The 22,647-nt window shown below is 41.7% G+C and overlaps 1 protein-coding gene across 1 annotated transcript in view; it reads left to right on the plus strand.

The window, feature by feature from the left end:
* TEX11 (testis expressed 11) overlaps positions 1–22,647 on the plus strand; it is a 391,710-nt gene that overhangs the window by 172,293 nt on the left and 196,770 nt on the right. The window contains exons 15-18 of the mRNA XM_075184491.1: positions 577–662; positions 5,813–5,950; positions 8,556–8,658; positions 9,561–9,682. Of these exons, the coding sequence (XP_075040592.1) occupies positions 577–662; positions 5,813–5,950; positions 8,556–8,658; positions 9,561–9,682 (449 nt within the window). The remainder of the gene's footprint in view (positions 1–576; positions 663–5,812; positions 5,951–8,555; positions 8,659–9,560; positions 9,683–22,647) is intronic.

Genomic DNA, 22,647 nt, shown 5'->3' on the forward strand with positions numbered 1-22,647 from the left:
TTTATTCTTTTTGTGTTATCTACCAGTTATGTGTAATTTAAATTTAATTCCATTTTGTGCCTCTTAGTAAGGACAAGATGTAATTTTAATGAATTTTATGAAAATGTAAAGATTTTGTGTTATCTACATTTGGTAGAAGTTCTTACACAGGGGAAAAACTATTGAAGGGACCTTGAAATCATGAAGTAGGACCACAAATATTGTAAATATTGGGTCCCTGGGACCCACAAAATTATGAACTCCGAGCAATCACTGTCCTTGCCATTCTGATAATTGTCGTTTGTAATATGCATATGTAATATATAATTTATTTTTTTTACCCATGTTATATTGCTACTTGTATTTGTTACCCACGTTTTTCATTTTTACTTGTGCCATGTAAATTTTTGTGATTTTTTTGTTTGTTTATGTGAGCTGTCTATCTTGTTTGTACTATAATATGAATAAATGCTAATTATAATAATAATAATAGTATTTGATAAAGTCAAACGCACTGGAGGATTTAGATCTCCTTAGACATCCTACACAAACAGCTAAGCATACTATGCGCACTAATATTAAGTTGTTCTTCTTCAGGACATTACACAGGAAAACAGCTTTCTCCGCAGACCTTGAACCATTTGCACCTCATCTTGTGGGATTGTGCAGAAAAAAGCTTTGAGGTCCAGTATACATTATGGGATAGTGCATTCTTAAGATGCTTTTTTTTTTTCTATCCTAGTTGAATGTTTTAAGAAAAGTACCTGCATAGGCCTAGATCTCTGTCCTTTCTTGTTATGGCACAACCTTTCTTATTAGAACATATCACATTCTATTGCTGTTTATGTAAGTCTATTCATTCAGGTATGACAGTACAACATAAACATAAATCAAATTATTGCTTTTCTCAACACTGAAACGCAGGCTTCCACCACTGTAATGAAACAACATATATCAACATATGTACATTTGTACTTTCTTTTCTCATAGTTTGTTATCTTACTTTTTTTTTAAATAATTATATTTTATTATGGTATTTAAATGGTAAGGGTAAAGGATAGAAAAAAATGGAGGGGGATGGGGAGGGGTACATAGTGGGGAGCAGACATAACATATTACATACATATTCATCCTACATGACAACAAGATTATGTACTAGCCAAGGTTTAGAAGAAATTATCTTACATTCATATCTACAAATCCATATAACAAAGTAAAGTAAAAAACTTTACTATTACACAGTTCACCTCTGGATCGTTTTCCTCTTCTCTTCACACCTAGGTTAAAATCTAGGTTGTAGGGACATCTCCCATGCACCTAGAAGTACACTGGGCAGACCATACAGGCACACTTGTACAAAACCAAGGTGTTTTATGGATTGTATTCAGCGTGCTTCATCAGCTCCTGTAAAAGGAGATAACAGGCAAATTTATTCTTCAGCTTAACTTCCCAAACTGCACATTTCCGTTCCTTAACCCTCTGTACTGCATATCTGTAAGCAAAATACCTACTTCTCTTCTCTAAAAATGTAATACATGTCACGCAAAACTAGAGATGGGCGGGCTCGGTTCCCAGAGATCCGAACCCACCCGAACTCCGCCTATCCGAGTACCGAGCCGAGCAGCCTCGGTACTATCCCACCCGTTCGGTATCGAAATTGAGGCAAAACGTCATCATGACGTATTCTTATTTCTGAGCTCGGTTCTCGCGAGATTTGAAAAGCATAAATACCCTCCTCCACAGCAATCCATCTCCATTTGACAGAGGGAGAGAGCAGGGTTAGGTCACAGGCTGTATTAGAGCAGTGACAGAGCAATAATTGTACACCTTATTTTGTATTATTATTTCTTTTCTAATCTATTCAATTATATTATTAATTCAAATTCTAATAGCAATTGTTAGAGCAGGAAGAGAGGAGGATAGAGGAGTCTTATTTTTCAATTTTTTGCACTACAAGTGCTTTGGGGTGTATTATATTCCCCAGTGTTTCACACTAATTTTTCTGGCTGTCAAAAGTCATATTTGTCAGCAGTATCTATCTAATACAATATTTTGCACTACAAGTGCTTTGGGGCGTCCAATATTCCCCAGTGTTTTACACTAATTTTTCTGGCTGTCAAAAGTCATATTTGTCAGCAGTATCTATCTAATACAATATTTTGCACTCCAAGTGCTTTGGGGTGTCCCATATTCCCAGTGGGAAACACTAATTTTTCTGGCTGTCAAAAGTCATATTTATCAGCAGTATTTCTACCATTTTTGTACTACAAGTGCTTTGGGCTCATTAAAATGGATTCAAAGCAGTCCACATGAGCAGAATCAGCAAGCAGGTGCTGGCACCAGTCCAGATGGTAGTGTTCCCAGTACGTCATGTGATAAAGCCTATGTAAAAGTACATAGTCTTTTGAAATCAGGTAAAAAAACACACACCCCAAAAAATTTTACCATATTGAAGCGAAAAAGAAGTGTAACTGAGGAAAAGTTAACTGCGATAAAAAATTTTTTGCCAACATGCCATTCTACACACGCAGTGGCAAAGAAAGTATGATGCCTGTGCCTTTCTCTATTACTGTCAGATCTAAAAATGTTACTGAGCCTTCTTCTTGTAAGGTCACTCGTGAGCAAGCAAGACCAAGTAATTTGGAGCCTAAAAGTGGTGCACAACTACTGTTATGCGTGAAAGGCGAGCTGCAAGAAAACAATAAGGCATTAGAGGATAATGTATGCTCAGAATCAGAAATGACACCAATCCCTGTGGAGAGTCCATCCACCAGTGGTATGTGTAACCGTGACCATTCTGTAAGTGTACCCATAAAGAAGGTTCCTTTCAGCAGTTCTGCTGATGTGTGCCTTAACAGCCCGAGTGTAGCCGGTGATACACCAATTGAGGATGCCACTTAAGAATTAGAGGATGAGGGGGAGATTTGTGTAGGCGACGAGGGCACTAATGATGATGTTGATGAGGATGATGCAGACAGATACCAAATTGCCTTTCTCAATTTCTACTTATATTCTAGACTCTATAACGGCTGAATAGTTTTCTATTTTACTCCTAGTGGAGAGGGGGTCTGATGCAGACAGATACCAAACTGCCTTTGTCCATTTATTTTTCTATTCTAATTCTACAGTCTATGCAGGCTGCTTTTTTTCTATTCAACTACAAGTGGAGAGTGGGGGGGGGGGTGGCCATCATAGAAAGCCACCAAACTACCTTGGTCCATTTATTTTTTAGATTGTTCAGTCTATGCAGGCTGCTTTTTTTCTATTCAACTACAAGTGGAGAGCGGGGGGGTCATAGACAGCCACCAAACTACCTTGGTCCATTTATTTTTTAGATTGTTCAGTCTATGCAGGCTGCTTTTTTTCTATTCAACCACAAGTGGAGGGCGGGGGGGGGGGCTATAGAGATTGAAACCAAACTGCCTTTGTCCATTTTAATTTATATTGTACAGTCTATAACAGCTGAGTTTTTTAGTATTTTCTACAAGTGGAGGGGGGCCTAGAGAGACAGAAACCAAACTGCCTTTGTCCATTTCTTTAGATATTTAACTATAAGTGTAGGGTGTAATATACACCCAAAGACGATGGCTGCTTTGCCAATATGCATAGATGGAGAGGAAGACAATCTGGTTTGTGTGTAGAGTTAATGACGGCCTACCAGGAATTAAACTGTTTTTTTCATAATTATATAGCTTTACAATTACATTACTTATCCAAGAAACAGGTGGAGCACTAAATTCGGTTATTTTATGCCCAAAAACATTGATTTTTCAACAAAATTGCAAAACAAAACCAAACAAAACCAAAACATGCAAGGGCGGTTTCGCAAAATCAAAACCAAAACCAAAACACGAAGCTAATCCAGATCCAAAACCAAAACCAAAACAAAGGGGTCAGTGAGCATCTCTACGCAAAACTGACTGCAATCTCCACAGTCACAAGCCTGTACCATCATGATACATACTGCACAACTGCAGTAATAAAAACATGCTTATACACACTGTTATGAGGAAAAAACGAACACATTGTCAAATCTCTAAAAAAGCACACAAAGTGGTATGCTCACTCATCTCATACAATAGATAACATGTTTGCACAAGAAAAATGCATTCAGACAATCAATTATTGCTATTTTAACTCTTTAACAATTTTGCATGATTGGGTCCATTGTGCATGTCTATGAACAAGCACAGGGGTACAAAAATATAAATAGACTAATTGCTCTATCAATTTAAAACTTCTAAATTGTGCACCATAGGGTAGGAGAATCCCAAATTAGACTACATATAACAAGTTCCTCTGGCACTTATTTGTCAGGTTACAAAAATAGATCTGATTTAAAATGTGCATTTTAGAGAGTTTCATACATTTACAATCATATGTGTTAGCCATGCACATTTATAAGATGTTTCTTTCTATACAATAGTCCTTACTCTAAACAGAGTATCAAAATATAGCACCACCATTTTATGCTGAGATTTCCAGAGAATAATGAATCATTTACATCAGTCCCTAAATTCCCTACCACATAAACACAAACACAAGTATCAATTTTTTGTCAGAAGTCATTTAACCTACCAGTAAGTTTTGGACTGTGGGCAGGGGCGGGCTGGCAAATTTCAGCCTGGGGGGCGCACAAGCGGCCGCATCACATGACACTTGATGCGGCTGCGTCATTGATGACGCGGCCACATCGCGTGTCATGTGATGCAGCCGCCTGTGCGCCGCTGGTAATAAAGTTTATGCGGAAGGCACCGCATGCATCCACGGGGGGCGGCCGGCCCAAACAGCGGTTAGATTGAGCGGCCCGGGGGACAGATGCCCCCCTGCCCCCCAGTCCAGCCCGCCCCTGACTGTAGGAAGGAATTCACGCGAACGAAGGGAGAACATGCAAATGTCACACAGATAGTGCCCTGGCCAAAATCGAACCCATGCTAACATACTAACAAGTTTAGCATAAGGTCACCCAAACCTCCACACAGCCAATGCTTCACATTGAAGATGCAAAGCTACATTAAGACAGCATCAAATCTCCCTTGGTTAGTCACTCCAACAATGCCACTAAAAATAAACATGGCAAGAGTTACAAATACAAGATTGGCAGTGGTACATTGAAGAAGGTGTGTGGTGTACACATTTGCATATTTAAAAGAACAAGTGTGGCTCTTTGTATGGTTGTAATCATTTCCAATATCTGTTGTGTAATGGACATCTTTAAAATGTTTAGCTCTTGAGAAGCCAACAATTAAAATATTCAAATTGTTGTTCATAACTCAAAGGGGATGTCCACCCATAGAAGTTCCAGAAGGGTTTGATTCCAGAGACTCATCTTCCCAGTTGATGTCTAACAGATGATTCGCCTGGGAGGAGAGTTTTGACATTATAAATTGTAATATGTCGAGAGCACGGACTAGTCAATTCTCTCAAAATGTGACAAGTCTGTCATATTTGTCAAGCACACACCAATCATAAGTGATGTGCCAGAAGAGCATAGCTTGAAAATTCTAAATAATTAGAAAGCTGCTGAGAGTTTAGGTAACCAGAATGACATGCTCTCCTAGCAGTAGCAAAGTACAAAATTAATCCAAGCATGTGGGAGCACTAGCATGGTCTATTTAGTAGATATAAGAGACCTAGTTCTAAATTCCAATGGGAGTGCTACAACTGCTAAACAGGCACTATTGGTGCTTTTGAGGTCACGAAGACCGCTGTTACTCTGATTGCTACATCACAATGTCCAGGTGTAGTAATATACCTCTATGAGTGGACATCTTTAAGTTTAACTTAAGACTGAGTGGGCTGTTTCATTGGGTGTTTGTACTCTAATGCACAGACCAAAAGTTACATAGAAGCTTTACAATGGTACAACTATTCTCTGAGCTTTTATGCTTCAGGCCACACCGAACCGAATCTTGCAAAACTACAGAGGAATCGGGCTTCCTGTTTTCTGCACCTCAATGAGATAACTAAGGTCAGCAAATCCACATCATCGCACCCATCAAGTACTTTTCACTTTTTTCCCCCTATCTTTATACATTGTAATTGTATTTCCACATTATTTTTATTTCCACAAATCCTAGAAAGGCTAAATATTTATAAAACAGATTACTGGGTAGGTGTTACTCTAAGTATAATTTAGGTAAGGCATAAGATAATACATTAATTGGAAGGGAAGCTAGGCAACATATAAAGTAAAAGTTTATTAATTTTATTTTTAATTCCCCTCCCCCTAAATTGTATGGTAACAAATGGCATATTATGACAAATAATCCAATGTTATAAAATATTCAGCCTAGAACAATTTTCAGAAAAAGCCCTACCCTTAATTAATACATGATGAATTTGTTACCCCATGCACATGCAGTTGGTAAATACATATTATAAAAGGGAACATGAAGTGTGGTATATGTTATATGTGGAAGTATGTGTTACAATACAATGGGGTAAATGTATGAATCTCCGAATTCTTCATCTCCGGCGTGTTCAGCCTCTTCAGCGCTTAAATTTAAAGCGGCGCTGCATTGTAAAGGGAAGTTTCCCTTTACAATGCAGCGCTGCTTTAAATTTAAGCGCTGAAGAGGCTGAACTCGCCGGAGATGAAGAATCCGGAGATTCATACATTTACCCCAATGTCTTTAAATATCAAGTTTCCTATAAACTAATATGGTTATTCATTAGTTGTGATATATGTGCAGAGTGTATATTATAGAGATGTATGTATAGAGTGTATCTTATTCTGTGCTCATGCAAATATGTACTTTTCTGTAAAACAGTTTGTAGTCCAAATATCAGCGGAGAGCATTTTAGAGCAATTCGGATAAAAATTTCTATGAGGTTCATGATGGCTGTTTGAAATCTTTCCCTTTGTTAGGCTTGAAGCATGTTCACCTCTGTGTAGAGATGGTGACAGACATAGAGTTATTTTGCAGAAATAAAGCTCAATGGATGATTTGTTTGAAGGAAACAAGTCCATATGGTTTTAATAACCATAATGAATTTTATTTGTAAATGTATTTTCTAATTATGAATAATGACATAATTATTTGTCACAGTGCTGGCAGCACTCAGGAAAACAATCACTTGACTGGGGTAGCAATCAGACAGACACCTTGGGCTTCATTTAGAGTCGGACGCAATGTGTGTCTAAGACTTACATGAAAGAGTAGGAGTGGGAGTGTGCCGCAGTTTAGTAGGGTATTATGAGTGGCATGCAGCCCCAGTTGCATCCCACTCATAATACTTTACCAAGCTGGACCAGTTCCTGCAGCTAGCTAACTACTTGCGCCACCTAATTCCTGCCGCACTTTTTCAGTCTTGTTTTGACGTGTGTTCCGCTTGCATCTTGATCCGACCAGAGTATTTTTTTGCGGGTAGACGCCCATAGTATCTTAATTATTCACGGTCACGCATACATAACTCCGTGTTCCACCCTTTCCCTCGTATTGAGACGCAAGCTGTCGCAGTGTACACTTGCGTTTGAAAAGCAGGAGGAACTGCAGGGAACTGTTGCTTACTGTGCATGCCTCATCAGGGAAATGTGCAGGATGAGCCTGAAATGGACTTGGCACCCGACTCTAAATGAGGCCCCATGTCTGTATAAGCCGCTTAAACCTGAGAGGATTGGTAATGAAGTACAAGCTGAAGTTAAAGTATTGCAGAAAGTAGAATATTTATAGACAAAGCCAATGTCAAGACATTGGAGAAAAGTACAATAGTGGGGGACAAAGCAGAGATTGAAGGATTGGAGAAGGTAGAATTGCAAACAAAACAAGTCTTCTTCAAAGCACAAGCTGAGAAATTAAAAACAAAACTTTGCTCCTGCAAAGGTTTGGTAGAACTGAGAGACTGTATAAAGGCAACAAACAGGTGAGATCAATGTTCTGATTGACTTAACTGTTTCACTGAAGGGCTTATTGCAGATTAAGGAAAGCTGTACAAGAGTCCAGGTGGGGTGACTAGCTGGATTACATTCTTAGCACAGTGCTGATTACAGGAATTGCGAGAAGGTATTTATAGCTGTCATTATAAACTGTTTTCTGGCAGCTATCATCTGGATAGTGTTGAATCCTCACAGAATTTAGCATTAGCATGATTTTTCTGCTCTTAATTGTTTTTTAATACTAATGGTGGGGGGGGGGGGTGGGTTTGGAGCCTGGGCACATTATCGATAAGAGGATGTACTCAACTTCCTGACCAATATTTGCCAAAATAGCTTAAGCAACCATACATATCTAGGTTATACTATTCAATGTTTCCTGGTTATACTGTATATTTATATTCTTATTGAAATTGCTTTGGTTGGATATCTATCTATTTGCTCATAATATAGCTTAATTGGATTAATAAATAACACGCTTTTTATGAGTCCTCAGAGTGCTCACATATTATTTTTTTATTGGACTTTATTGTACACTTGATTTGTCTGATGCACACACCCTATTTTGGCTCATTGCAAAGTTCATGTCTAGAAAGATCAATAAATGATACTAATTAAACCTTGTGATCTGATAGTTTCTAGTAATTAGGATTAGATTACATAATACTTGCTCCTTACTGCAGTATTGTATTGTTTCCAGGCCAAGGAGGTAATAAGAGCAGCTGAGAAATGTGATCCAGGCAGCATCTTCACTCATTTCATCTTGTATAAGATTGCAATTCAAGAGAATAATAATATGGAAGGTAAGTGGTCTACTTTACATATCAAAAATATGTGAGTTAGGAGTGCAGCAATGTATGTAAAGTGTAGGTCAAGTAATGGGTTTAAAACTTGAGTTCCAGACAAAAGAACATCATATTAACTAGCTCGCAACTAGTAGAAACAATAGATTTCATGCCTAAAACCTCATTGGTTCCACAAGTACTCACCTTTTCTGATACTAGTAACAGTTGCTTTTCCAGGCATAAAAAGCCTACATGAATTTAAAAGTATATAGTCTATTGTGAACACAGCTGAGGTGAGTAACTGCTTGGCTGCAGCTGTCCCAGGTTTGAATAATTGCTGCCCTACTAGATGGAGAAATGGGATTTATTAATAAAGGTACTGATGCAGAGTAGGACGTACACTAGTTTTTGCACAAAAGCATATGCGACTATGCAGCACTTACGTGAGGCTGGGACGATCTAAAGTTGGCTGAATACAGTAAAGTAGTGTTTATGCGAATGCGGCACATGCAGACCTTCAGAAACACACATATATGCCTGTTTGGAGGCATATCTTTTGCACCTGCTATAGGACAGGTGGAAATATTCGCTGATGATGATTTATTGTAAACCAGTCGCATATGGTCCTGAGGTGGGGGCATTTCAAAATGTGCATAGCTCTGTATATGGGCGGAAATATGCTATTTTTTCGGGTTCTTTTTTAGAGTAATTTACTCCCATTTTGCGACCAACTCTGCATCAGCCACAAAGTGTTTTTTCTCTTGGAGTTCTCCTGTAATCCTACATGAAAACGACCAATGTAAAGAAGTGAAGTATGAGGTTGTTTCTGTGAATGGCAAGTGTGATTTTGCATCTATGCATTTAGTGAGATCAAATAGTTAATTGGAGAAAATCACTGTACTACTTAATGATCATTGCAGCTACAAATGCTGTCTCAGCTATGGGGAAGATGAAAGCTCAGGCAGATTCCAGTGGATTAGCGGTGGATCAAAACTGCACAGCTACTGACCTGATCAGCCTGGCAGCACAAATAGCTCTGGAGGTAAGATAACAAACAAGGGTGGTTAATCGATTTCCATGGTGGGGCTCATTTACGGTTGTACGTATTGTAACAGAAACACTGGTTAAATCATTGATGAACTGTAAGTCCCAAGTTTCTGACTTGTGTGTTGAATTCCAGGGGAAATTCTTGGTACCGGAAAGACAGCTTTCCAAAAGCTTTTGGGTCAAGTAAGAGTCAGATCAACGGTTTCCTGGAGTGAATGGAGGGCTTCCATTTATTAGGCCCATTTCCAGTCTTCTGACCTTCCCGTCAGACATTAGACAAATTAACAATTGCACCTGCAAGGTGTAGTTTAAAAAGGTGTCATTTTGATCAGGCACTCGCTCTCTCATTACCTGGAGAAAGAGGCTGAAATCCTCCAAAGAGAGAAAACTACTATTTGTTTGTAAGTGAACTACATTTCTAACTACTGTTTGTGAGTTGGACATTTGGTCCTTCTACACTTAGAGAGGGATTGCCAAAATGTATTAAGTTACAGCCATATAGGCCAAGTTTTATTTTGTTGTTTTATTTTGTTTTTAATAAAACTAACTGAGGTTAGCTGTGCCATAATATTGGACTGCTATGACTTTTAATTAGAGATCAAGTTCCCTTACTTGAATAATATTGATATTCAAGTAAAGGAACACTTGGGAAATTGTGACCATAATATGGTCTCATTTGGAATTAGTTTCCAGAAGCAACAGTATAAGGGAACAACTAGGACTTTAAACTTTAGAAAGGCAAATTTGAATTTGCTAAAGGAGTCTATAAAGTGCATAGACTGGGATAAAGTTTTTCAAGGAAAAAGTACGGAAGATAAGTGGGCTTTCTTTAAAATGTTGTTGGAAACATACATGTATAAGTTCATTCCTATGGGAAATAAATGTAAAAGAATTAAGTCTAAACCAATGTGGCTAAATAAAAAGGTAAGGGAAGAAATGCATGCATTTAAACTGTTTAAGTCTGGAGGGTCTGAGGAGTCCTTCCGTAGGTACAAGGAATGTAATAAAACATGCAAAAAGGAAATTAGATTGGCTAAATTAGAAAATGAAAAACAAGTTGCAAAAGAAAGTAAGACAAACCCCAAAAAGTTTTTTAAGTATATAAATGGCAAAAAGATTAAAAAAGATAATATAGGACCCCTAAGAAGTGAGATGGGTGAATTGAGAAATGATACTAAGAGAAAAAGCAGAGGTATTAAACACTTTCTTTTCTTTCCTCTCTATTTTACTAGAGAGGAAAAAATGGTAGAAATAATACATAAAAACGGAACTGAAACCATACCATCATAATCATCATTACCATTTATATAGCACCACTAATTCCGCAGCGCTGTACAGAGAACTCATTCACATCAGTCCCTGCCCCATTGGAGCTTACGGTCTAAATTCCCTAACATACACACAAACAGACAGAGACTAGGGTCAATTTGATAGCAGCCAATTAACCTACTAGTATGTTTTTGGAGTGTGGGAGGAAACGGGAGCACCCGGAGGAAACCCACGCAAACACGGGGAGAATATACAAACTCCACACAGATAAGGCCATAGTCGGGAATTGAACCCAGTGCTGTGAGGCAGAAGAAGTCCAAAGGCAACTGAAGAATATTAAGATAAATAAAGCTCCAGGTCCAGATGGCATACACCCAAGGGTTCTTATGGAGCTAAACCCAGAAATAGCTAGACCACCATACTTAATTTTCACAGATTCAATCTCATCAGGTTCAGCACCAAGGGATTGGTGAATAGCAGATGTGGTGCTGTTGTTTAAAAAGGGGACGGGATCACAACCTGGGAATTATAGACCTGTAAGCCTGACATCAATAGTGGGGAAACTACTGGAAGGTATATTAAGGGATAGTATTCAGGATTACTTGGTGCCCAATAAGATAATTAGTGGGAATCAGCATGGATTTGTAAAGGGATAGGCATTGCCAAACTAGTCTAATTAGTTTCTACGAGGAAGTCAGTGGGAACTTAGACCAGGGCTTCACTGTAGATGTGGTCTACATAGATTTTGCAAAGGCCTTTGATACAGTGCCACACAAGAGGTTGGTTTACAAAATAAGGGAACTGGGTCTAGGAAACAACATTTGTACTTGGATCGAAAACTGGTTGGAGAATAGGGAACAGAGAGTTGTGATAAATGGAACATTCTCTAATTGGTCAAAAGTTTTTAATGGAGTACCTCAAGGTTCCGTGCTGGGGCCACTCCTTTTTAATATATTTATTAATGACCTTGGTGATGATTTAGAGAGTAAAGTTTGCATTTTTGCAGATGACACTAAACTCTGTAAGGTAATAAAATCAGAACAAGATGTAGCTTCACTACAGAGGGACTTAAATAAACTGGAGGATTGGGCCACCAAATGGAATTTGAAGTTTAACATAGATAAATGTAAGTTTATGCATTTAGGGATCAAAAACAAGCATGCCATCTATAAATTAAATAAGATTAATTTAGTGGAAACTATAATGTAAAAGGATTAGGGAGTGCTCATAGACAGTAGATTAAGCAATAGTGATCAATGTCAAGCAGCCGCTGCAAGGGCAATTAAAGTCTCCAGGGACATGCTACAGAGTTATAGCTCACACAGAAACAAGAGAGGTGGCAGTGCTTAGTGGTGAAATAGAAATTTAAATAATAGGGCTGGCAGTGTTGTTAAGAGTCTGCAGCGACATTCCACAGTGCCATAGCTCACTCACAAACAGCAGAGGTGGTAGTGTTTAGTGGTGAAACATAAATTCCAATAATACTGCTGGCAGTGTTGTTAAAAGTCTGCAGTGTGTGTGTGGGGGGGACTTGGCAGCCAAGGTGGCCATAGGCAAAATCTAAGAGCTCCGTGCAGCCTGAATATTCAGCTGAACCCATCTGCACAAATCAGAGACTATCTCTCCTTAAACTACTGGCCTGTGATTCAGGAACAGGAGAGCTCCCATCTTCTCCCCTGTCAGTTCTGAATGATGTGCCCTATACCAGCAGACAAACCGTCATATTTATTACCATATCTGCTATGCAGCTGAGCTGTCTGGCTGAAGATCAGGTTACACAGGCTGCTCACTCGATGGCTGGTTCGGGGTGAGGCTATCTCCTATCAACTCCACAGCTGCTGAGGCTGCCAATACAAGTTGTGTCAGACCTGCTTTACAGACTGTGATACCTATTTTGGAGCTGCCTGACAGGTGAGACACTTAACCATCAATGGAATTAATACAGGCTGCACTCACAGAATCCAATTTAACATTTGAGCTGCAATCTACCCATCGGCACTCCTTACCTGTCAAAGCACATCAGTTACCCAGTATTAGGATTATTCCCATAGACAAATTGTGATAACTGGGCAACCCCCTGTCACCGCACATTTTCATTTTCATTTGCTGGATGTCTTCATCACGCATTTTTTACAGCATTGTTTCAAGACTGTAAATTCGGAACTGATTGCTGCCATCATGTGGCCTTTTGCAACACAGAATGAATTCCACTGCCATCTAGTGGTTGAATTTGTACATACATTGCGTATTTGGCTGTCTGATGTGGAAGACATATACTGTGAGAAATTACCTGTCACAGCATCATAACACAGCATCCTTTGACCTTACTGTCACTCACGAATCCCCTGCCAAATTGTATCTGGGTGGTGTTGGGTTTCCAGATACGGTAAGTTTTTCCCATTCCGCTCTGTTCAGATATGCATCTGGCTGGTTATTGCAACAACCCTTTTTTGTTAATTTAGACCTAGAAAACAAATTATTTGCCCCTTATTCTATAGCAGCTCTATTACATATACCCCCACAGGTAACAAATAATGATTTATTCTTGGACACATACCATGCATGGCACGTGATTAATAAGAAATTAAATAGAACTTCCAATATTACTAAATATAATACCATATGGGGTAATCCCACTTTTGAAACAGGAATATCCAACAAACATTTTTTGGAATGGAGAGATAAAGGGATCTCCTCTATCAGGGATGTGTTTGATCCTGGAGGATCTCTATACTCATTCTCAAAAACACTCATTACATAACAAACAATTCTATATGTATTTAAGTTCGTCATTTCATCATGACCATGACATGTAATAAGACCAGATGGCCAGATTCAGACAAATTAGAGAGTTTGTTTGTTTCTCAGAACAAACAAATTTAGAATCTGATATTTATATCAAGACCTCCTGTTTTGTGATAATAATAGACTCTGGAAACACACACTTCAAAATTGGAGTTAAGATATTCCCAAGTTAACAAATCTAGACAATATCTTAAAGTATCAGGACAAAACTGTAAAATGTTTAACCTCAGCGAAACTGCAGGAGGTTCATATCAAAGTGCTACACAGAGCTTATATATCACAATCACAGAGAAGGTATTTCATATCGGAGGAGAGAGGTTCATGCCTGAAATGCAAACAAAGCCCAGACACATTTTATCATAACTTTTGGAAATGCAGAAAAATATCTCTATCTGGAACAAAATATTAGCCTTCCTAAATTTTGTATTTAAGGTTATATTGCGTGGAGAACCCATTCCACTGTTATTTTGTAATTTTGAAAGACAGTTTGCCTTTCTATTAATATTATACCAATTCTAACAGTGGTATTGACTGTGGCAAAAAAAGCAATTCTATGCAACTGGACTTCCTCTGCTCCCCCATTTCTAAGAGATGGAGTTATAAATAGCTCACTGTGTATGTCCCTCTTCCCCTCCACAACACGTTTACTTAACTTAACTAACTTATCTAAAATAAAGACACGGAGACATATATAAGTTGGCTAAAAATGGAGGTCACAGTTTATTAACTTAAATTACCTTTTGGTGGCAGAGAAAGAGCACTGTGGGACAGCTACCAAGCTGATGACAACAAGCAAATGTGGAAAGATTGGCGAAACCGCCGAGCATCCACTTAACAGGGGATCTCCATCCCTAAATATCTGGCATGCGCTAACATGGCATCAGAGTGAGTGTACGCCCTCTAAACTCACGCTTGTCCCCCTCACCAAGCCGAACAAGGGACCCTCCTCACCGAAGAATCTAAGAGTTACTGCTGCCTCGAAGGGGACAGTGACCTGTGGCCAAACAACACTAGCACCTTAATTATCAGCCGCTGACTGCAGTGCCTTCCTACCATGCTGCGCCTCACAGACACCGCAGCCCGCCACCATCTAACGAAAAGCACAAACCACCCCATTGAGAATTCTGTCAACAAAGAGACCCATACCTTCTTCCGTCAGGTGAACTCCGTCCCATCTAAATAGGTGAGGTGACCCTGTCCCTATCCCCAGGTGAATTATTACGACACCCCCTAATGACCTGGCAATTTTCCTAATGGCGCTATTAAGCATCTTCGACATTGTCCACATGGTCTTAAGAGGGATAACTGTTCTCCATACTAAACGGGGAATTTGAGCAAACAAGCCGATAGTAATGGTTGGCCATCTGGCATGAATCTAACATAGATCCTCCCTAATCTGGATTATAAAATCCAGGGATTTGCCTTTTCCTAAATTGATTATCAGGATGTCAGGCATGCCGTGCCATCTAATTGGCTACGACAACCAAGGCAGGAGGTCAGACCAACACAAGCCCCGTCTACCAAACCATAAAATATCAGCGCTAGCATGGAATGGAAAAACTCCTCTGGCCCTGGTGTGGCCGGCGGCCCAAAAAACATAAGAGTGCCCCATTATCCACACACGTTTAGATGTCGTACCATCACGTGCAGGTAAAGAATACAGTGTTAGAGAGGCAAGAAATTAACATACCACCAGACAGATCAGTTTGGGACTGAAGAAAGAAATACCACAAAGGATAGATGAAATCAGATATGTTAGGAAAAAGGGGAAGGAGGGTATGGGTTGACTTGAGGGGGCAGGCCACCCAGGCGAAGGTAAAAACCTGAGGAAAACCCTGGAAGCACACCACTAATCAGGACTTATGCCAGGGAAACAATGGGAGAAAATCCCTTTGCGCCCTTGCGTAAAAGCAGATGAGCCAGCCCGGATGGAGAGGAAACGAGAGGAAGGAGGGGAGGCAGGAGGAGACCAGAAACTCAAAACCGAGAGAAAAACATAGACATTAAACTAACAATATCAATAATCATGAAGCACAATTGGGCCAAACGTAAGACTTGTAGTTGGTGGAATGCCTTAATGGAGTCAATGGATGCTCCAGCCATGGGTGGGGACGTAGCAGTCCCAATCCTAAACGAATGGGTGCCGTAAAGTGAACTGTCTAAGTAAAGACTGTTTCAATATGGCTGCAAACTGGTACCTCGTCAGCTGTCGACTATTTTGATGAACAAGAAATTGAGGGGCCTCCGGTCTTATTAAGCTAAATTTGGTGGTTAGGGTAACCGGACATATCCCGTTATTGTGATGTGAAGGTATGTGAACCCAGGACCCCTTACCATACTGGTCCGTTGTAGATCCACTGAGTTTGCAAGATAGGACGCCGTCCTGCGAGATGATATGTCTTGCCAGTAAACCTGAATCAGTATGCACTCTGGACCTAGCTACTAACTCCGACACATGAAAAGCACCACAGAAGGCCATGGAGAAGTCTGTGCCGAACAGTAACATCTCATACCCATCTAAGGTGACCTGACTAGGTTCTGCAGTAGCTTATCAAGGATTGGAACCGTGATCGGGAGATGGGAGTCCACTGGCGTGGATCACACTTTAGCTCATCCTTTGAGGGCCTTGGAGATCATAAAACCTTTTGTGACATTGAGTGAACCGTGCAATCGTGACATGAATGAAATACCCGCCAGTGTGGAAGCCATACTGGTTTTGGAAGCCCCCCATGAGTAATTGTCCCACATAAATGCCATGACGGCCTCTCTCTGACCTGACTCCGACTGCTCCTTGTGGCTGAGGAAGTGGGACCACTGACTCCAAGCTGTTCGATAGGCCTGCAGGGTCGAGGGTGCTAATGCATGTTTAACAAGTCCCCTTATGCCGGCTTGATGATCTGCCAAACACAAGAGGGACAAGGGATGCCAAAGCTATCGGCTTGAGGAGCCAACTCATGAAACCTACGCCATTGGAATTGGGATAAGGCATCAGCTAAGTTGTTCTGCACCCCGGGGACGTGTTGCGCATTGGACGAGATGTCATGTTGCAGACAACGTAAAATGATGTGTCGCAAAAGGGCTATGGCATGAAAAGTAGGAACACTCTGTTTATTTATTGATTAAACCACGCCCAGATTGTCGCACTAAAAACTTTGTGCTTGCCCTGCAATAAGTGTGCCCACAACTCCATGGCAGCGACAATAGGGAAAAGCTCAAGCACAAGGAGATTTTTTAGTGATTCCTGCCTGATGCCAGCTATCCAGCCAATGTTCAGCGCACCAGTGGCCATCAAGATACGCCCTGAAACCATGCGCTCCAGAAGCAATGGTCAACAAGTTAATCTTGAAATTATCTATGGGCGGGTTAGGCCAAATTCTACTGCTGTTAAAGTCCAGTGGTACGACGAGCCAAACTTGTAAATCCTCCCGGATCTTTTGGGATAGGCAAATAGCCGCGTGCATTCTATTCTTACTGCCGTGGCTGTCTGCAATTTTCAACAAAAAACTCTCCCCATAGGAATCACCCGGCAGGCAAAATTGAACAAACCCAATAAGCACTGCACCCGATGCAGTGAACAGGAAGTGGTACCTACTGCAATTGCTATCGCATCTGAAAGTTTAAGAACTTTGTCCACTGGAAGTCTACAGTAACCGGCCGCAGAATCTATCTCTATGCCCAAGAATGATAGCCGAACCGTAGGACCCTCTGTTTTATCCGCAGCTATGGGCACACCTATGCTTGGATGGAGAACAATGTATTCTGGCATATGGGTAAGTTGGGCGGGCCGATGACCAGGAAGTTGTCAAGATAGTGATCGATCCCCCTACAACCTGTAAAAAAGTCAGTAAACTTCTGGAAGAGAGCGCAGGATATTCAGCAACCCATTGGTAAGCAGCGATCTTTATAGTAACCGCTGCAGTTATATATTGGTACGACTCAGGGTGAAGAGGCAACAGGCGGAAAGCTGACTCTATATCGATCTTAGCCAACAGGGACCCCTTCCCGCGTTCTTAAGCAAGGGCCAGGGCAGACTCAAACGACTGGTAGGTGAGCTAAGGGAGTTGTCGATGCCGTCATTTACGGATCGACCAGCAGGGTAAGACAGGTGTTGAATCAATCTGAACTTCCCTTCAGTTTTCTTGGGAATTACCCCCACTGGGGACAGAACAAAGTTATGAATAGGAGGCTGCTGAAATGGCCCTACCATTCGACTTTTCGTCTAAAATTTCGGGAAAGGCGAACCCCAACTTGAGATTAACTGATGTTAACGTTGGTAAGGGGCCCTGCACCGGTAATTTGAAACCAAAATGAAAGCCGTCGTGTAGTAGGGATGCTGTGTCTTTGTCATAATAAAGTCTCAGGCATTTGTCAAGCTCTACTAAATTAATTGGAGATGGGCCCTTGATGAGGAGCTGCTGTTGACGACCCCTGTCCCTTACACGTGTTTCCCCGGGATCAGATGCATTCTGCAGCAAGGTGCTGTTCGCCACACGACGCACAGATGTGCTTGTACCTACACGCTGTTCCTTGCTGACAAAAAACAGAATTAAAATCATAGCACTTTCCTTTGGAGGGGACGGCAGCTTGTGCCCTCCCCGGCCCAGGAAACCTCTTGCCCGTACCCAGATCTGCCACGTGGCTACTAGGACTCATCAACTCCAAACAAGTGTCTATGTCCTTCGAACCTAGGGGTAATTTTACCCGACCGCTCATTTGTTAAAGAGTCCTTCATACGCTCTCCATATCCATGGTCCGTCCTTAACGTACATGTCGCTTATCAGATACATATACCTCCATACCTCCGTGTGTTCGCTATGCCGAAATTCGATGTAAACGGCTGTGAAAACGCAAAAACCATTAACCCATATGGGAAATGAACGATATTTGTCTTCCCCCATCCCGGTTTTCTCACCTGCAGCTGCTAGAGCCTTTCTGTCATTGTCAGTAAGCACGAACATATCCAAGTACTTGCCTCTCTTAATCTTGTCGTGCACGCTTAGCCTAATACCATATGTCAATGCTATGTTCTCCACCTGACTCAAGTCCCCTAATCTCACGGTCATTGCAGTGCCTGGTGTCTGCAAAGGTTTTTTTGTGTGCTTACCTAGCAACTCTGATTCTAGAATCAGTTTCCGTGCCTATGCCCAGATGTGAGGACACCGGGGTTATAACCAAGGCTCACTAGATACCCAGTCCTCTAGGTTCACAGGTCACACAGGTAAGGAGACAGGAAAGAAATAATAATCCCTTTTATTAAACAAAGTGCACACACTTAGTAAAATACAACAGTGCTCCCCAAGGAGAAACTTGTTCCCCCACCAAATATATCAAGTGTCAGAAAATCATCAGTGCAAGCAAAAATTCCCCAACAAAGTCTCCAGCAGTTTACCTCCAAGCACAGAATCCTAGCAGGCCCAAACTCCTGGTAATAAAATCCACAGTTGACAATCCAAGTAGGTCAGGGTTTCTGATCCTTAAGGTGGGTCTGTGTATCTTGCTGATCCCAGCCGCTTGGCCAACTCTCCACCAGCTTGCTGGGACCCTGGGTATTAGTCTCCCTACCGATGTAGGCTCACCAATTCCCCAGAATCTGCGAGTGTCTCCCGATGGAGTGGTAACAGAATAAGTCCTAGAGGTATACTGTCCGATCTCTGTCAAGAAGTTCCTGCTTCAAGCATTCCTTTAAGGCACTGCAAGAATACGGTTACTCTCATACAGTCCAAGTCCTCGCTGTCTCAAGATTCTCCAACAACAATCCCCTCCCCCAGACAGCTCCTTTTTGTCCCTTCTCACAAGACATCTGATCCTGGCCACCTCCCTGGGTCGACCCCTCCGCTCATTGTCCTCTTGTGATTGGTGGTGTGAAGAGTTTGGGTGGTAACAGTGGTGGAAATAGAGCATGACATCAGTAGTCTCCCACCTGCGGTGATGGTGCCATTCAGACCGTGTTGCAGAGTTGCTAGAACAATAGTTAGCAAACAGGGAGAGACCCCCTCCTGATTTTAGATAAGGTCCTGACCCTCCTCTTTTTAACCCCTTCCACTCCTTTTTGATGTTACAGGGTCCTCAGCTGATTCACACTTCTTGTGAGCTGCCTCCCCCCTCCCTCTCTGGACACCACTGCAATAACAGATTTGGCCACCGGGCGACATTTAATAACAGAGTGGACCATAGTTGTTCAATTGGTCCATTGAGGACAGACCAGGTTGGCACGATATTCTCAATATAAGACCCGGGTCTGTCACACCAGAGTATGAAGACTCCACATTGGTGGTTGACACAGATGGACTATGGTGTTGTGACTTGTGTATAAGTAAATCAGTGCACTCACCCCCAGGCGCAAGATTTGCCAACTCGTAAACCGTGCCCTCGGCTGTACCAGGAGCTAGTGTTGCAACGACCATAGCTGAGGCGAGATGCGTCCCAGAGTTTGCATGCGTCGGGTCCCCGGATTCCTGTGCAGTAGTCAGCTTGTCCAAACGTGACCCTGTGCAGCAACTGCTTTCCGCAGCCACTTCAGGTTTTCCGGATGTCGACTCTGAAAGACAATAAAGGACACTGAGTTGTGTACCTGGATCGTAAATGGGACTTCGCATCGTTTCACGTGTATGCAGGCTGGGGATGTTGTGAGTGGATGGTGCTGTGGGTCTACTTGTATGATTCTGGAGAAAAGGCTCATATCGCCGCCACGGGCAAGGGGTAACGCACCGAGTCCGGGAAAGAGTCTCATCATGTCCAGCTGGGGAAACAAAGTCTAAAGGCGGAAAGAGCCATTGCGAAGGGTCGTCGGCGCTAGAGTGGTGGTTGATTCAGTATGAATTGCCTGGCCGCATGGTGGACTGCCTGCCACCAGGTGTGCCTGGAAGGTGCAGAACTGAGAGAGAGAGAGAGAGGACAAGGGAGGCGTGGGGGCACTGGAGGGGGAGGCAACGGGGGCTGCATTATTGGGTGATCGGGGGATTTGACCAAGGGGGAGATTGAAGGCAAGATGGCCGCCAACGCCGGGAGAGGGGGAGGATCTGATATGTGCCGGGCGGATGGAGGCTCTTTTCTATTGTGGCATGACACACAGAGCAAGAGACTCAGGGGAGAAGGAGGGAAAAAGTGTGCTCTAATGGATGGGGCTGTAGGAGATGAAGACTGCTGCAGGGGGAGGGGGGGTAGAGATGGACGGAGGAGGGGAGGGAGATAGAGGGGGAAAATTAATGATTGAGGACAATAAAGAAGGGGGTACTTAGGTTCTATTCTAAATGTTGTCCCTATGTGGAGTCATTGCCAAAATCCCAACAGGATGATATTCTGAAATTATTTGAATCTACCTAATGGATCTTGTATAGACGCTTGTCCTCAGATAATTAATGAAGCTTGATGGCTTTTTTCTTGGGTTCCTCATGTACAAATTGTATTTATGTTTTATATTGCTATTTGAAAATCATATATATTGAATATCTACTATGTGTTATGTGATTGGAAAATGCAAATAAAACGTTTTGAAAAAAAAAAAAGTCTGCAGTGACATTCTACTGTGCCATAGCTCACCCAGAAATAGGAGAGGTAGCAGGGTTCAGTGCTGTAACAGAAATTGTAATAATAGGGCTGTCAGTGTTCTTAAAAGTCTCCAGTGACATTTTTACTTTGCCATAGCTCATATAGAGACAGGAGGGGTGGCAGTGTACTTGTCACTCTCCAGTGTCCAGTCACATTGTTCTTGTCCCTCTCAAGTCTTCAGTAACATTGTTCTTGTCACTCTCCAGTCTCAGTGCCATTGGTCACACAGAAACAGGGGTAGCAGTGTTCTTGTCACTCTCCAGTCTCAGTCATGATGAGACTAATCCCTCTATGTCATGTGCTAAAGCCTATGTTCAAGTGCATAGTGGTTTTAAGTCAGGGAAACAAAAATGTAAAAAAAGCATGTACCTTATTAATGAAAACAACACCTGTCTAATAAAGGTGAAAGTTAACTGTAGAAAAACATAAAATTGCCAACATGCCATTCTACCCAGAATATTAACAAGCATACCAGCATCAGCTAGCTTTCTGCTCTCAGCTAGTTCCCAACACCCGCAATCTACACTGCCACCATCCTCACCCTCATCAGTGTGTACATCATCCTCAAACAATACTAATTCATCCCAGCTGGAATCCACCATTACAGAAGTCTCTGTACTTTGATGTAATTTCCGGTAATGGCTTTCCCCATGAAATTTGTAGTTCATTTTATGACAGTGCTCCTGTTTAATTTTGTAACAGAAGAAATAAAGCAAACTATGTGGTCAGTGATTACTCCTATTCTAAAAAAACAAAACTCCGACCCAAACTCTCTCTCAAATTACCGTCCCATCTCTCAGCTCCCTTGCCCCTCCAAGCTTCTAGAGAGACTTGCCTACACTCGCCTCACACGCTTTCTTTCCGCAAACAACCTGTTGGATCCTCTTCAGTCTGGCTTTCGTTCTCAACACTCCACAGAGACTGCGCTGACCAAGGTTGTTAATGATCTGATCACTGCTAAGACTGAACGCCATTACTCTCTCCTAATTCTCCTTGATCTCTCGGCTGCATTTGACACCGTTGACCACTCTCTTCTCATACAAACACTGCAATCCCTAGGTCTTCAAGACACAGTTCTATCCTGGTTCTCATCTTACCTCTCTAATCGCTCTTTCACTGTTAATTTCTCTGGAGCCACCTCTGCTCCGCTTCCCCTATCAGTTGGAGTACCACAAGGCTCGGTGCTAGGTCCTCTGCTGTTCTCTATCTATACCGCTTCTCTTGGAAATCTAATAAGTTCCTTTGGCTTTCAGTATCATCTCTATGCGGATGATACCCAAATCTATCTATCCTCTCCTGATATCTCGACATCTGTGTTGTCCCGTGTAACTGACTGTC

This window comes from Mixophyes fleayi, chromosome 9 (genome assembly GCF_038048845.1).
Source record: "Mixophyes fleayi isolate aMixFle1 chromosome 9, aMixFle1.hap1, whole genome shotgun sequence".
In the NCBI taxonomy this organism is placed as follows: domain Eukaryota; kingdom Metazoa; phylum Chordata; class Amphibia; order Anura; family Limnodynastidae; genus Mixophyes; species Mixophyes fleayi.